This window comes from Equus caballus, chromosome 1 (genome assembly GCF_041296265.1).
Source record: "Equus caballus isolate H_3958 breed thoroughbred chromosome 1, TB-T2T, whole genome shotgun sequence".
Lineage (NCBI taxonomy): Eukaryota > Metazoa > Chordata > Mammalia > Perissodactyla > Equidae > Equus > Equus caballus.
The window spans coordinates 11,685,145-11,701,504 of NC_091684.1; the positions used below are offsets into that span (position 1 = coordinate 11,685,145).

The 16,360-nt window shown below is 43.3% G+C and overlaps 1 protein-coding gene across 1 annotated transcript; it reads left to right on the forward strand.

Annotated features, from left to right (window-relative positions):
- Positions 1 to 958: 958 nt before the first annotated feature.
- On the forward strand, positions 959 to 15,878 carry NSMCE4A (NSE4 homolog A, SMC5-SMC6 complex component). Its single transcript, XM_023638217.2, has 11 exons — positions 959 to 2,994; positions 3,716 to 3,793; positions 6,436 to 6,566; positions 8,732 to 8,883; positions 10,766 to 10,865; positions 11,804 to 11,894; positions 12,666 to 12,760; positions 13,773 to 13,821; positions 14,491 to 14,585; positions 14,675 to 14,761; positions 15,710 to 15,878. The coding sequence occupies exons 1-10, from the start codon at positions 2,706 to 2,708 to the stop codon at positions 14,747 to 14,749; spliced, it is 1,155 nt and encodes a 384-aa protein (XP_023493985.2). The 5' UTR covers positions 959 to 2,705; the 3' UTR covers positions 14,750 to 14,761; positions 15,710 to 15,878.
- The last annotated feature ends 482 nt before the right edge of the window (positions 15,879 to 16,360 follow it).

Sequence of the window (16,360 nt, forward strand, 5' to 3'; positions counted from 1 at the left end):
TAGGGCATTTGTTCTTGTCTTTGGGACATAGCAAATGCGTAAAGTAGACATACGATGCATGCTCAATGGCCACATCAGGTCCTTTTAGAAAAAACGAGGTCAGGCCTAATTACGTGTACACCAAATGGCTTCCCTATATATTCCAATATAACTTACTGCTTGCCATTTGTTTATCACTTGGCTGAACAGATGATGATACACCCATACCCACCATGCCGGTTATTCTCCTTTTGTCCTTGCCCTACCTCAAATCCATCTCTACCTTTCTTGGCCAGGTTCTGCTCAGAGATTGATCTATGGACTGTATCACACAGGTTCTCCAGCCCTCTGGCTTCCTGTTGGCCTCAGCCAGTGGGAGGTAAAAGCAGGGGAGGAGATGTTGGGAGACAGAGACCAGGGTATTTCACCCCCACTTCCTCTTTTGTTAGCACCTCCTCTTTTCCTGGCATGGCTGCGTCCCTCAAGGACCACAGCTCCTATCTGGCAGCACCTTCTCCATGGCTTCAGCTCTCATCAGGCTCTGGTAACACTGCTTCTTCCCTCCGACCCTTAAGGACCAGGAGTAGTAATGTCTTCTCACTGCTGCTCATCCTGAGTCCCTGTGCCAGTTTCCCACGGCTGCTATAACAAATTATCACAAAGCTGGGTTCCAATTTATCTATTTTTTCTTAGGTTGCTTGTGCTTTTGGTGTCATATCTAAGAAACCATTACCTAATCCAAAGCCACAAGATTTATACCTAGATTTTCTTCTAAGAGTTTTATAGTATTAGCTCTTACATTTAAGTCTGACCCATTTTGAGTTAGTTTTGTATATACTGTGAGGGGGGGGTCCAACTTCATTCTTTTGCATGTGGATGTCCAATTGTCCCACTACCATTTGTAGCAAAGACTATTCTTTCCCCATTGAATTGTCTTGGCACCTTTGTAGAAAATCAATTGACCATAGATGAATGGGTTTATTTCTGGACTTTTAATTTTATTCCACTGATCTATATATCTATCCTTATGTCAGCAGTCTTGATTACTACAGCTTTGCAGTAAGTTTTGGATTTGAGAAGTATGAGTCCTGCCAACTTTGTCCCTCTTTTTCAAGATGGTTTTGGCTATTCTGGATCCCTTGTATTTCCATATGAATTTTAAGGTGATTTTCATGTCTGTCCATATGACTTTTAGGCTTAGCTTCACATCTCTTCTAGTGAGACCCTGGCAGGCGAAGGCAAGTGTCTGAGCCATTTTTGTGAGCTGCTGTGTTTTGTAAGGTGTATGGCTTATCAGTACACATCAAAAGCTTGTTGAACTGAATGTTGTCTGGAGCTTGGAACACATTTTCACCTAGAAGAATGCTAAGTATTTGTTTCAGTTCCAATGCACTGAGCTGCAAGTGACAACTACAAAACTATTAAACAGTGACAATTGGCTTACTTAACAAGGAGTCTGGAGGTAGGTAGTTGATTCAGCAATTCAGCCATGTCCATCCTTCCTCTCCACTGTCCCCAGCATTCTGGTCTTTCCTCATGCTTGTCACCTCATCAGCAGTAGATGGCTGCCATCATGTCATGCACCACGTTGTCTCAAAGAAGGAATGAGAGTGGGGACAAAGGCTTTCTTTTCTAGTGGCTTTGTGTTTCATTCACATGGGAAGCCCCCTCATATCTCACTGACCAGAAGTGGATCACATGTGTATCCCTAGCCCAGTGTTTGGGGAAGGTGGACAAGATTACCATGACTCATATAGGCCAATCACCCTTCAGCCAATAAAGCAGGCACCAGAGTATATGTTTCCTGAAATCCAGGTAAGTAGGGGCGGGGTGATGTACCAGCCATTGGGCAGCAATGAATAGTGCTTACCTCAAGCTGGGTATGCATGAGGCACAAAATGGTATTTTTGTAGACTTGTGTAGAAAACTCAACTTATACTATTGTTCCTTTGAGAAAATAAAATGTGTCCTCAGCACCAGAGAACTTTTGAGAAAAAACAGTTGCAATACCATCCAAAATACATGGAATAAAATTCATACATTTATCTTTAAAACTATACTGGATATAATTTCATCTTTCTTGCATCCTTTCGAAGGTATTTTACCATTTTTTAGTTTGAGAACCGGTAAAATGCCACGGTGTAGATAGAACAGATGGTTAACAGAGAGTTCATTAGGAGAAAGTCAAGGAACCTTGTTGATTTTTGTTTGTCCTCTGTCCTCACCAAGAGTGGGATTGCCAGATGCGCATAAACCCCATTTGATCCCCCAATGATGGCTCAGGGAAACTAAGGCCGCAGATGGTGAGTGGCAGAACCACATCTCTCGTCTCCAAGTCCAGGGCTCGTCCTGCTCAATCAACCGCCCGAGCCTCTATCAAAAAACGCACTGCGTGCCCATGACGTTGCCAGCCCGTGATTGTGTGCTGGGGAACCAGAGACCCCGGGAAGGGGAAGGACCCTGGGGGACCAGACAACCAAGATTCTAACCCCTGTATAGTGTGAGTAGGGGGATCTTACTCCTGTCTACCAGCAGTCAGCGCCCCGCGGGGTCTCCCGTGCCGGCCCGCTCCGCCGCCCCGCCGCCGGCCTCCCGCCACAGGCGTCGCTGTGCGCTCGCGCGGCCCGGAGCCGCGTTCCGCGGGGAGCAGGCGCTCGCGCCGAGCAGGGCTTTCAGTTTCTGGCGCGAACTTCCGCCGTTCCGAAGTTGCGCGGCGAATTGGCGCGATGTCGGGGGACAGCAACGGCCGTCGGTCCGAGGGCGGGGGCCGGGGCCGGGGCCGCGACCCGCACCGGGATCGCACGCGCTCCCGCTCTCGCTCGCGGTCCCCGCTGTCGCCCGTGTCCCGCCGCGGCGCCGCGCCCGAGCGCAGGGAGGCCCCGAGCTTGGAGGACGCAGAGCCGTCGGATTCCGGGGACGAGCTGGTGGACCCTGCGAGCTTGGAGGCGGAGACCGACCACGGCCTGTGCCGCCAGATCCGCCATCAGTACCGGGCGCTCATCAACTCGGTCCAACGTAAGGCGGGGCGCGGGGGCGGCGCGGGCCGGGCGGCGGCGGGGGCCGGGCGCAGGCCCCGCGCGGCCGGGTGGTCGGCGGCGCCCGAGGGCAGCCACGCGCTGCCCGGCCCCGCCTCGGTTGGCTCGCTGAGTGCTCCCGCCTCCGTCGTGTCGATCGAGCTGCGCGACCTTGGCGGGGCGCGCAGGTTCCCGAGGGGCAGGACGGCACGGCTGGAGGCCAGGCGCGGTCGGCGACTCACCGGAGCCTGGACGGCAGGAAAGGGGAGAGGCGGGACGCAGACCCCTGGCTCCTGTCCTTGCAGTCAGCGGGTGCCAGCCTGTGGTCGCCGGCCCAGCAGCCGCAGCGTGACCCGATAACTAAGAAATGTAAATCCCCGGACTGCACCCCAGACCTACCCACTCTGAAACTGTGAGGGTGAAGCCGCCCATCTGTTGTTGGGGGGCTTCCGTGGCTTGCAGAGTTTGAGGACCCCTCTGTTAGGAGTGGAGCCCTTTGGGTGAAGGTTCCAGGGAGTCGGGTCGCCTTTTAAAGTTCATGCTACTTAAGGGGTGCAGTCACCTTTCTCTTCCCTTGCGGTTTAGTTAAAAAGATAAAGGTGTTTGAAGTAATGACCCAGGGAGCAGGGGGCGGGGCTTGCCTTTCCTGCAGGTGGTCGCTTTGTGAACGACTTGTCCGTGAATGATGCGCGCATTCCCCAAAGCTCCTATTTTTTAAATAGAAAACCGAGAGGATATACTGAATGCCAGCGACAAATTAACGGAGGTTCTTGAAGAGGCCAACACTCTGTTTAATGGAGGTAATTCTTTATTTTATGCATGGAAGCTTTTTGTTATAAGTTTTAGAATAATTTTAATTAGTTTTATGTAAGAGCCAAGTTATTGACATCAAACAATTCCCACGTTTATAAGAGTGCTTTACTAGTTTTGGAAGCTTTTTCTTTGTAGCGATAATCCTGCATATAAGCATATGATGAGAGCTTTACGGGAAATTCTGGGGGTGGGGCTTGCACTCTGTTTTCACAAGCCCCCCGGGTGTTTCTGTTGCTTGTTCAGGTTAGGGAATTGTCAGGTGTTATTTTTTGTATTTACTGCTGTATCCCCAGGATATACGTGTTGAATGGATGAGTTGAAGAACTGAGCTGCTCTCTGACATCCTGTTTCTTTGCCTGTCCTCCTCCCAGTCACCCCTGCCCCCACGCCCCAGCTCCTTGCTGTTGGTCCACCTGTAACCCAGTAGGGGCGGCCATGTCTACAGGTGGACCTGTGTGTGTGTGTGAGAGAGAGAGAAATCTCAGAGCACTGAGCTCTAGACCTTGGTGGGGAGGCTTTAAAAAATCATCTTGGTTTGAATTAAAAGCAGCAGCCATGTTGCTGGTGGCAGTCTGTTCCATGACGGAGGACAAGTCAGGGGTACCACCTGATGTGGGCACTGGGTCACAGAGCCGTAGGACAAGTCTCCAGACCACTTTCCCCTCTGGGCCCCTCCCTAACAGTTGTGGGAACAGAAGCGGGGAATGCAGACAAATGCGGCAGTACGGAGTCAACAGGACTTGCACTGCCGGACCGCAATTCCGCGCGTTCTTCCAGGACCAGAACATTTATTTCTAGTCATTCCCTAGTGTGGCTACTGGTTTAAATGTTGTCCCCTTTTAGCACTTTTCTGTCTGTCTGTTCTCGGGTTTGGGTCTGTCTTGCTCTGGCTGCAGCCTCCTGATCATTCTCCGTCGTGGTCTGCCACATTCGATAAGTCCCATCAAACGCTTCCTGAACGGAGCCCTTCCTTTCACCGGGTTCCAGTCTTCCTCTCCCTGCTTCTGCTTTTTCTTCTCTCCCACGCCTGCGTCCCCAGCCAGTCTCCCCAAGGTTACTCTTGACTCATTCACTCCCATGATGTCTTACTGTGCATCTTATTCGTTCTGGATGTACAGATCGTTTCCCCCTCAGCTTTTTCCCCTGGGCTGACTGGGTCACCTCTTGAAGGCAGAATTATTCACTCAGCTGGGCTGTAAGAGGTGGTCAGCAGACACAGGATTCTAGGTCCTTGGCATTCATGGATTTGATGGTCTCAGTTTTAACTCGTTAGAGGCCTTAAAGCCATCCGTGACAGGTTTGCACTTTCTCACAGTTCGTGCTGTGAGGCTAATGGGTGACGGAGACCGAGGACACCCCGGGAGGGAGTCGTCAGCATCTGCCTCTGCTCCGTTCGCTCACGCAGCGTCACTTCCGCAGTTACTCCTCCAAAATGAACTTGAGGAAAAAAAATAGTGTCTAAAAACAAAACCTGGAGTCAACAAGTTCACCAGCCTGAAGAGTGTTCAGGAAATTGATGATTCAAATAAAATGGCTTCAAGGAGCAAGCCGGCGTCGGCGTTTCTGTACTTGAACTTTGCCGTGTTCGTCTCTTCTTGGCTTCCTTTTCACCTTTGCAGGTGTTCCCAGAGCACTCTTTCACACTCTCTATTCCCTACTGGGTCTGATTGAGCCCGGTCCCCTTAGCCCTGCTGTTTCCTCCAGTGGGCCCTTCCCTCATCTTTCCAAACTTCATCCTCGGTTTTTCTGCCCCATTCTCTTCTTGTCTCTTATTTAAATCTTGTTCTCTTTATAGCTTCTCTTAAATCCCATGTCCTCTGTCAAACCTGTTTTTTTTTTAAAGATTGGCACCTGAGCTAACAACTGTTGCCAGTCTTTTTTTTTTTCCTCCTTTTTCTCCCCAAATCCCCCTAGTACGTAGTTGCATATTTTTTAGTTGTGGGTCCTTCTAGTTGTGGCACGTGGGACGCCACCTCAGCATGGCCTGATGAGTGGTGTCATGTCCGTGCCCAGGATCCGAACTGGTGAAACCCTGAGCCACTGAAGCGGAGCCCACGAACTTACCCACTCGGCCATGGGGCCAGCTCCTCAAACCTGTTTTGATCATCCGTCCTCGGAGGTCACTTTCCTGCTGCCTGGAGACTGCTGATTTCGTGGTTTGTGCTGCCATGTGGAGGCGTGGACCTCCTGCTGCCTGCCTAGCGCATGACCAGCATTTCACTTGAGGCTCCTTGACAGCTGACCTATTGCTGGTCAACAAACTACCAGGCCAGGCACAGTGCCTTACACCGCGTGGGCATTCAGTTTGACTTACCGTGAGCCCAGGTGATAATAGTGACTAGGATGGGTGACAGGAGTCAAGGGCAAAGCCAGTGTTCGAGATGATAGAGGTTTTGTTAAACTGGGGTTAGAAGAGATTGTGGTTTGGTTCACAGGGTAGGAAAGCTGGAGAGGGAGCTGGCTTGGAGGAAGACTGGTCAGCCTCGAGTCCAGGTTTTGGTAAGTTGGGCAGGGAGCCAGTTTTTAGAGGGAGACGGGAATGTTTGCGATTGTTTTTGGAAATTTAGGGAAAATATCTGTGGATAATGTGTGTTTTGTAATGCCTGGATTTTCCTTCTTTTTTGAATAGTGTCCCGAGCAAGAGAAGCAGTCCTAGATGCCCATTTTCTTGTTTTGGCGTCAGATTTGGGCAAAGAGAAAGCAAAGCAGCTGCGTTCTGATCTGAACTCGTTTGATATGTTAAGATATGTTGAAACTCTAGTAAGTTCAAAGCTACAGAATCTTAAAAAATGTTTCATCTGTCACATATCGTATAATTATCTACTTTGCTTATATCCGAATGTCAATGGGTTTTTGATTCGCTTTTCCTTTTTTGTTGGTCTCAGATTCCTCCAAAGGGATTTTACCAAATTAAACAGACAGTAGAGCTGTGTGGGGAAAATAGGGGGGGAGCTCAGAGTACTTTGAAAATCTCAGTGTTCTGAGACTCTGGGTGCTATGTTTATTTACAAATGGCCAGGTTTTCCTGAACTGTCAGTTGATAAGTGTTCTGTGACCTGTGACCTTTGTCCTGGCTGGGCAAAAGCCCACACTGCAGGTGGCAGAGCTCAGCTGAAGATGAGTTGGGCCTGGTGGGGGGAGCGTGTTTTGGTCTGCCTTTGAGAATATTTCAGAAATATACAGATATGATTGGGGTTTTACTTTTTTGGGTTTTTTGTTGTTGTTTTATTTGCCTCTTCATAAGTTTGGTTGTTACCGGAAATTTTTAAAACTTTTCCTTGATGGATTTACCAAAAAAGTACCATGACACTGACCTCGTATCTTACTCTGTTGGCATTTTTTTTCTTGGTTCTACACTGAGCCAACCTCTCTTCTAGCATTTCTGCTAGACATTGAATTTCTGACTGGATGTTTGTTAAATGGTTATTAAAATGATTTAGTACCATGAGGTCTGACCAGATAAATTCATTATTTTGTAAAGGTATGAGGCTGATGAGATTTTTGTTGTTTTTAAAACCTTAAAAATTTTTTAATTTAAATTTAACACCTTAAAATTTTCTATCTTTTTAAAACTTTTTTATTGTGAAGTATAATGCATTTAGAAAAAGGCACACTAATGTACAGCTCAATAAATAAAGTGACTGTATATTGGGTTATCTTTTTTAAAATTACTTTTATTTATCAGGGTAAGTTCTGTACTTTAAATAGCATATCAAAATACATTCCAGAAGTCTTAAAGCATTCAGTGTAAAACCCTAAATTAAAAGCTGTCTAGTCTCTGGGTGGGAAGACCTTTCCAGATGTAACACTAAATATAGAGACTATGGAGAAAAGATTGACAGTTTTGACCAGACAAAAACTGAAATAAGCATGTCATAGGATGGGGCGGCCGGGGAACGGAGCGGGGCTGACCACACCTCTGATTGGGATCTTGTAGCCTCTCTTTTCTTCAAAGTTTGATTACCTTTCATAGGGTTAAGTTCTCTGAGGGCTTTTTGATTATTGTTTATATGTGATACTCCCATTTTAATTTGCTAACTTGTAGGTATTGTATAGTTTTATAATGTAATAAAAGTGTACCTTGCTAAAAGTAAATTTAATAGAATACATTTTCTGTGAGACAGTTTAAGAGAATTATTAGACTTCTGCCACCTCTTCCCAGGAAGGCAATTTTAAGATGAACGATTGTCTCACTGATGCCAGGCCACTGCTCCCTGGATATACTGAGACACAAGCTGACCAGCGGTCTCTGGGAAGTTGGCTGAAAATGGAAACCTGAAAGCTAGCTAAACTTCCCCATTCTGTCTGGAATTTTTGATTTGGGATGTGATTTTATATTTTTATGCTAGTACAGTTTTCCTAATACTTTAAAAATGAACTGCTTGTGATCCAGAAATCCCCAGTGGGCTTGGTTCTTTTGGCTTACCTAAACCCCTCAGCCTGCCGACGGGCTAGAGCAGGGTTTCCCAGCCTCGGCACTATGGACATTTTGGGCTGGGTGAGCTTTGCTGTGGGGGCCTGTACTGTGTGTTGTAGGATGTTGAGCAGCATCCTGGCCTCTACTCACTAGAGGCCAGGAGCACCCTCCTAGCCAGTTGTGACAACCAAAATGTCCCCAGATGTTTCCAGAAGACCCTGGGGAGCAGAATTGGGCTGGATGAGAACCAGTGGTCTAGGTCATCTCAATTTTTCACCAAAAGGTTCTAAGTGCATTGAGGAATATTTTCTGCCAGAAGAAGTTACCTTTGAAAATAGGAATTTATATATAAAATTATCTTTATAATAAGAAATTTAGCCAACATGTTAGGACACTGAAAACTGGCTTTGTCTCCGGTCTGTTAAAGTTTAGTGATACAAATTATTGGATGTGGTGAATGATTGCTTGTGGCTTAACTGGGGTTTTTTGTTTCCCTTCATTTTTGTAGCTGACACATATGGGTGTAAATCCGCTAGAAGCTGAAGAACTCATCCGTGATGAAGATAGTTCTGATTTTGAATTCATAGTCTATGACTCCTGGAAAATATCAGGCAAAACAGCAGAAAACACCTTTAATAAAACCCATACATTCCACTTTCTGTAAGATTATTTTAAAAATCTGACAGACCAGTCATTTGTAAACCTTAAATTGTTCTTTATTATAGGGACAAAAATTATTTGGTGTTGTCAAGGTGACAATCATGATGCCATTGTTTGGAGACTTTCTAAACTTTTAATTCAAAAGTTCATGAAATCTTGATGTAGATGGAACCTCATCCTGCTTAATTTAAGCAGGAAAGGCCATGGGCAAGAACCTCCCTACCAAGGCCCTCTGCTGGCTCCTTTGCTTTCTAGAATGTGAGACTTGGGTCTGTGGCATAAAGTTGGGCTTTGTTTTGTCATCTTTAAAATCCTTATCATGTAGGAGGATGATACCTCCTATGGATGGTATTGTAAGATTCTACCAATAGATGTAAAGTGCCATTTATTATAATTCCCTGTTGGATGGATGATCATTGACCTATACTTGAAGACTACTTGAGTCACTGTCACATAAACTGCCAGTTCATTTTTTGGATACAACTCTAATTTTGAAAAGTTTTTCTTTATACTCAAATGAAACTGGCTTCTGTCTTAATTTCCAAGCTCAGTCCTATGGAGAAACTAAGAACAGCTCTTAGTGGTTCTTTTGTAAGACAGCCTCACACACATTGGTCATATTCCCCAGAAGATTCTTTCTCTAGGGTGACCCCCCAGGTTGCTTCCTCCTCTTCTGATTCGCCCTTCTAAACCTCCTGAGGTTGGTGACATCTCGGTTAGAGGGCTTGGGAAATGCAGATATAGTAGGTCTGTGGCGTGGGGCCAGCCGTCTATTTTTAACAAGGCTTTGGGTAACTCAGATGCCCAGAACCACTAAATATAATACAGCATAGAGATCAGACTTCTTTATTATAGGATAAAGTCCAAATCTTTGGTTTTTTGCTGTTCTAGGCTCTATCATAAACCCTAGGATCTAAAGATAGCCTTTTGTGGTGTGACTTACTAAACTTTGTCTCATCATCCAGCTCCACTTCCAGCCACAGTGAATTACTCACAACTTTGTGCACTTGCACTTGCTGTTCCCTTGGCCTACAATGTCCTTTCCCCTACCTTTTTCCGTCTGGTAAGGGGTACTTGTACATAGGTTCCGACTTGGAAGCCCCCAGTAACTTCCCCAGATAGGTATCAGTGTCGGATCAGATTTCCCAACTAGATCACTCCCGTAGCCAGGTAGCTATCTCCGGCCGAGTCTCTCACAGCACTTGAGTAATACTCTTGGTACAGCACTGTAGGATCTACCATGTTACGCTGAAATGGATCTGTATGCATGAAAATATATCTGTCCCTCTGCACTGTAGACTTTGATCTCCACATGGGTCCATATTTTGGGGGGCCTTGATCTTTACATGATGCGTATATTACTGTAGCTTTAGTCTACGTTAGGGCTTCTTATGAGGGGTGGGGTACAGGAGGTCCAAAAGGGAAAGGAATCCCCTGGCCGCTGCTTGACCTGTAACCCTAAGACAGGTGTGTTCTGTGAGCCTCTGCCCTGGCTCCTCCGGTCAGAAGGCTGTTAACTCCAGTGGAGCTGTTTGTTCCCCTTCCCCACATGCTCATCCTTACTCTGATCTCTGAAGTTGGCTTTGCAAAATAGATAGTAGGCTAGCTGGGGAGACCACAGGCATATTCACTCGCTTACTGTTCAAAGCAAAATATGAAGGTGTTTGAGGAGGTATTTGTGGCTGAGTAAAGCTCCCAGGAGTTCTTTTAGAAACACAAAGGGAGCAGAAACGATGTCACAAACCTGACAAGAGTCTTGGTCTGATGTCAGCTCACACCATAACTGAGGCTTGGTCTGAATTTGCCCATACTATGGTAACTGCTTTCAGGTAGTGAAATTTGTTTAAAAAATAAACAGACATGAAAGCATATTTTTCATTAGGTTGGGCTCAATACAAGGAGAGTTCCCTGTGCCAAAGCCACGAACCGATCGCCCAAGAAAAGTTCCTATGATAGAACAACGTCGGGAAATGCCTGCCCAGGTTTGTTTTTTAAATGTTGCTTTGTAAAACACCTCCAGTTAAAATAGCCATTAATGTAGCGGACATGCAATTTGGCCATCTTTTCTAAGCTGTAGGGTCTGGAGTCAGGATCGGCCACTTCATCATTTCATTTAAGCCTTTAAACATTTTATTGGATTGCCCACTTGTCTTGGTTTTAACTCATTTCTGTAGTTTGGATCAGTTCTCCTAAACCAGGGCTTCTCAGTGCCAGCACTGTCAGCGTTTGGGGCTGGATAACTTGGTTGTGATAGGCTGTCTGGTGCACTGTAGGATGTTTAGCAGCTGGCTTGGCCTCTTCTCACTAGATGCCAGTGGCATCCCCCCTCCCCAAGTTGTGAAAACCAAATATTGGCAGATGTCCCTGGGGGGCAAAATCATTCCCAGTTGAGAACTACTGTTCTAAACTTCCCTTTCTGTATTTTGCTATTTTATGTTTAACCTGAAAATGATTGGTTTGGTAATGTTGCTCTTCTGTTAAAAATTTAACGTAAAAATCTTACTGAAACTAGAATTTTTTTTAACTATAAATTGTTTTCTTTTTGGGGAAGATTAGCCTTGAGCTAACATCTGCCGATCCTCCTCTTTTTGCTGAGGAAGACTGGCCCTGAGCTAACATCCGTGCCCATCTTCCTCTACTTTATATGTGGGACACCTGCCACAGCATGGCTTTTGCCAAGTGGTGCCATGTCCGCACCCGGGATCCGAACTGGCAAACCCCGGGCCGCTGAAGCGGAACGTGCGCACTTAACCGCTGTGCCACTGGCTGGCCCCTAACTATAAATTTTAAGATGAGGATAAAAACTGCTAGCAATCCCCAATGAAAGAGTTTTAGAGGAGTTTGGGTGTGTAAGAGAGCAGAAAAGGTTAACAGGCAAGCAAGTAGGTCAGTCTGCTTGATGACTACTTTATATTTTCAGCTAAAAAGAATGGAAGAATCTCATCAAGAAGCAACAGAAAAAGAAGTAGAAAGAATCTTGGGATTGTTGCAAACATATTTTCGAGAAGATCGTAAGTATGATACCAAGTTCAAAATGGAGAAGTTTGTATTTATCAGTTAGACGTGTCACTTTCAATGATAAATTATTTCTATTTAAAAGGCATTTTCAGGTATATGTGGTGTTTGAATTATTTTGGTTCTTTCTTGGCATATGTATTTAGTGAGCCTTCTCCCCGTTAGAAATCCCATGTGAGAACATTGGTGAAGTAACTTTGCATTGTTAGTTTTAAAAGATGGGGTACTTTGTCTGTTACAAAATAAAACAAGCCATAGAAGTGAGAAAAGTAAAAAGTCAAGTACCTATTCCACCTCGCCTCACTCCCCAGAGGTAGCCACTTGTAAAACGTGTATATTTGCAGATTATCTTATGTTTATGTCAGTCGCATAAGTATATAAGTACTTGGGATTCCTTGTTTTTTTAAATGCTTCTTTGAAAGCTAATCATAATACACATTTAAGAAATCTATTAGTCGATGACGAAGTTCTTTATAGCATTTTACTCTTGTATAAACGGCTGAAGTGAAAAATCTCATACACAGCTTTGTGCACTTGTATCGATACTTCTGGAGGACAGCTTTTAGAAGAGGGTTGCAGGTCAGTGGGCACACGTATTTTTAATAGACATGCCAAATTGCCCTCCACAAGGGTTGTATTGGCTTACATTCCCACAACAGGATAAGTCCCATTACCTTTCTCTGGCTAACACTAGAGAGTATTGGTCTTATTGATAAGCAAAAATTGCCTTTCCCGTTTTGAAGAATTTCTTCCTCTTTCGTCCATAGCGGATACTCCTATGTCCTTCTTTGACTTTGTGATTGATCCACATTCTTTCCCCCGCACAGTGGAGAACATCTTTCATGTTTCCTTCATTATAAGGGTAAGATTTAAGATTATTTCTTTGTTTTTATATGCGTTTAAAAGGATAAATAATAAATCTATAGATGGGAGCTGGCAAAGGTGTTTGTCCTAACCAGTATATATTTTAGACCCATTGTGGCAAAACATTAATTGACGTGTAGGCAGAAGAAATGAGCTAAAACAAGAAACAAGCGAAAAAATTGTGTGCTTGCTTTTATGTTTTAGAAATTATTTAGTGAAAGAATTGGCAAAATTTGAATATGGAACTATAGATTAGCTAACTATCTGGTATAAATGTTAAATTTCCTGGATTTAATAGTTGTCATGTTATGTAAGAGAATATCCCTGTTCTCAAGAAACAGACACTGAGGTATCAGGGGACAGGGACAGGTTGCCTGTGGTTACCCTCATACAAATTAATAGTATAATTTATTTATAGAGAGAGTGGTAAAGTAATGTGGCAAACTCGAACAATTGGTGAAGTTGGGTGAAGGATGTATAACAGGTCTTTACAGTAGTCTTGTAACTCTTGAAGTTTGAAATGATTTCTTAATAGAAGTTTCAGAAAAAATGTACTATGGAAATTTGCTCTGTCTTTAGTCATATATCAGGTTGCATTCCTGCACACGTAAGATGAATTTGATTTTACACTTAGGCAAAAATCTTATATTGACCGAAGTATTTTCCTAGAAATGATAAAAAGGCATATTTTGCCAACAGTAAATGATATAATTATGCATAATAAAATGTGGAGTATTCAGAAATATGTCTGAATCAGTTAAAGAGGCAAAACATTTAGAGATCTCAGGATGGAGGCTATGTCTGGGTGAAAAGCTGATTTAGAAACCTGATAGATAAAGAAAGTAAAGATGTTAGAGAAGTCTTGTCCTTGTAATCTCCTCATTATTGTTATGATACATCCTGATTGTCTGAAATATAGAATTTTCTAATTAAGTAATATGTTTCATCCCATGGCAATAGGTTTTGAATCTAAATTTTAGTCTTCTCCTAAAATCATGTCTGTGTTTTAGGATGGTTTTGCAAGAATAAGACTTGACCAAGACCGACTGCCAATCATAGGTAAATGATACTATGTTCAGAAAAATTACTTTTAGAGAAAATATATTTGTTTTTAGAGTTTCTGAAATGTTTTTTACTAAATGTAAATAAGCTTTCATTTTAGGTAACAAACTTTTACAATGCTGTGCCTTGCTCAGCTGAAAATACTGAAAATGTGGTCATAGTTTAAAACCAATGGATTCATCTATGTCATTGACTCAACATCTACTGCTGTAAAGATTAATAAGAAATAATATAATTTCCCTCAAATGTTAATATAGAAAGTTTGTAATTGCAGTTATTTTTGTAGTTTCCTTCTTTCTGTTTTTCCTGAAGACAGCTCTGTCTCCTCTCCCTGAGAGAATCTTTAATTCTTAGTTAATAGTTTCACACTCTCCATCACTCTTTTCCTTCTAAGGTCTCCTGCAGAGAATGAAATATTGCATTGCCATTCTTGTTACTTTAAAAATCCTCAATTTCATATTGGACTCACTAAGGCATAGCTAGTGCAGAGGTTTTCAAATGATTAGAATGCGTTACTCTCCTACAACAACTCAGTGATGCATGAAATCCTGATAAGTATGTCATATGATAAGTATCGTTTCGATACAGGTTTCATTCCTATTATCAGTTTCTGTTCAGATTACCTCTTCCGATTTGATAACCTTTGAAAATTTGTCTTTTAAACAGAGCCTGTTAATATTAACGAAGAAAGTGAGGGCATTGACCAAAACACCCAAATTAGGAATCAAGGAATTATAGCTTTGAGTTATCGAGACTGGGAGGTAAAGCTCTGCTTGTTGCTCCGGGCTAGTTCTGTCCCTGACGTCATTTGCTGTAACCCAGTGCCCACATCTTCTTTGTTGTCTTCCAGGAGATTGTGAAGACCTTTGAGATCTCGGAGCCTGTGATTGCTTCAGGCCAGAGCCAGCAGAGGCTAAGTGCTTGACGCTAGCTGAAGGTAACATTTCCTATGGGACAGCTGCACATTTTTATTAAACTTGACTTGGCATTCCAAACCATCCTACTTTTTCACATTCTGGTGAAATTTGGATTTTGCCTCCCTCTAGTGCCCCATTCTTAGAACTGTGTGTACTGGTGAGAAAGGCAGAGCAGGACCTAGTGGTTGCAAATTTCCTTCTTTGGATTAATTACCTTGGAGTTATTAAGATTTGCCGTTGATAGAGGCAGAGCAGGAGTTTGTTCTTGGTTTGGCTCCCCCCACCCAACAAAGTGATAAATTAGATAAGTGGAATATTGAATCCTCCCATCAATTTTGTTCTCTGTCCTATTAGATTTGCTTATTTTATAGGTACAAAGTGGAAAAGGAGGATTAGGACAGAATTACCTTGGAATGATGTTACTAAATGGGCAATTCCGAAACTTGAGTTATGCTATGAAATAATGCTTCATTTTTGTGAAGGAGAACATTGCTAAAAGAAAATCTTAGTAATGGTCTGGCATTCTCTACTACACACAGCTATGGATGGGAATCAGGAGCCCTGGATTCTGTTGGCTCTGCCCCTGACTTTAAAACATTGGGCAAGGCACCTAATTTCACTTAGCTTCATTTTCTTTATCTATAAATCTACCTATAAAATGGGGGGCTTTTGAATTAGATTATTGCTAAGGGTTTTTTTCTTTTTCCTAGCTTAAATTTTCTATGATTTTGATATTAAAATTAGCTTTTTAGTACTTAATGTAAACGCTTAACGTGCCTCACTTAATTGAGCTTCTTTTGTCCCAAGATAATTGAGGGAAAGAGAACAGACATAAGATACGTAATGTGGGTTAACCTGGGCCCTACTCCCTAAGGAAGGACTAGTTAGATTTCATTTATGTATATTAAATGAACTTTTGATTTATCATTTATAAACTGTTAACCAGCTATTTTTTTTTCCCTTTTTAGGACTCAAATGGATAGTGAGATCCAAAAAGGAAAGCAGCATGTATTGTATATATTGTATGATTAAACATTTTTAAAGACAGATTGTTTTTAGTAAAATGTAGCTTTTGATAGTTAATCAATTTGTCCTGGTTGTCTTTGATTAAAGGAAATTCACTGCCATATTCACAAATAATTGTAGTTACTCTTTATTTTCTGATCATGGGAGGGTTTCTCCTTTCCCTAGTCGTGTCCCATTGGAAGTTTTTTAGTTAGGTTGTTAATGGTTTATAGATTATCGTTCTTTTGACATCTCTTTAGTTGTAAAGTAGTCAAGTCAACAAATTATGGTTACGTTGAACCACATGAAATTGTTGTTTTTCTAAGTAAAACATCAAATATCAGCAATTTCCTATGACTCAGCCTGTGATTTACACACCGGAAAGTATTGAGTCCTCTGCCGAGCCAGGCTGGACTACTTTCCTAGCAGCGCCCCCTGGATCCATTTCACCAGCAGTCCTCTCTTTGCACACAGAGCTGCTCATCGCCACAGAGGAAACCATATAACGGAGTGGAGCAATGCTACACCCATACTTCTCGTCTTTGCTGAGCCTTCAGGTCTGTCCTTGATGTTTTCTGAGTCCCTAGTTGCTTCCTTTTCCCATTCCGCAACTT

Excerpts from the sequence above, each read along its gene's own strand:
- NSMCE4A (XM_023638217.2), top strand. The coding sequence starts at position 2,706 with ATGTCGGGGGACAGCAACGGCCGTCGGTCCGAGGGCGGGGGCCGGGGC. Across the intron at positions 3,794-6,435 it reads CAACACTCTGTTTAATGGAG|TGTCCCGAGCAAGAGAAGCA; the intron begins GTAATTCTTTAT and ends TTTTTTGAATAG. Across the intron at positions 14,586-14,674 it reads TGAGTTATCGAGACTGGGAG|GAGATTGTGAAGACCTTTGA; the intron begins GTAAAGCTCTGC and ends GTTGTCTTCCAG.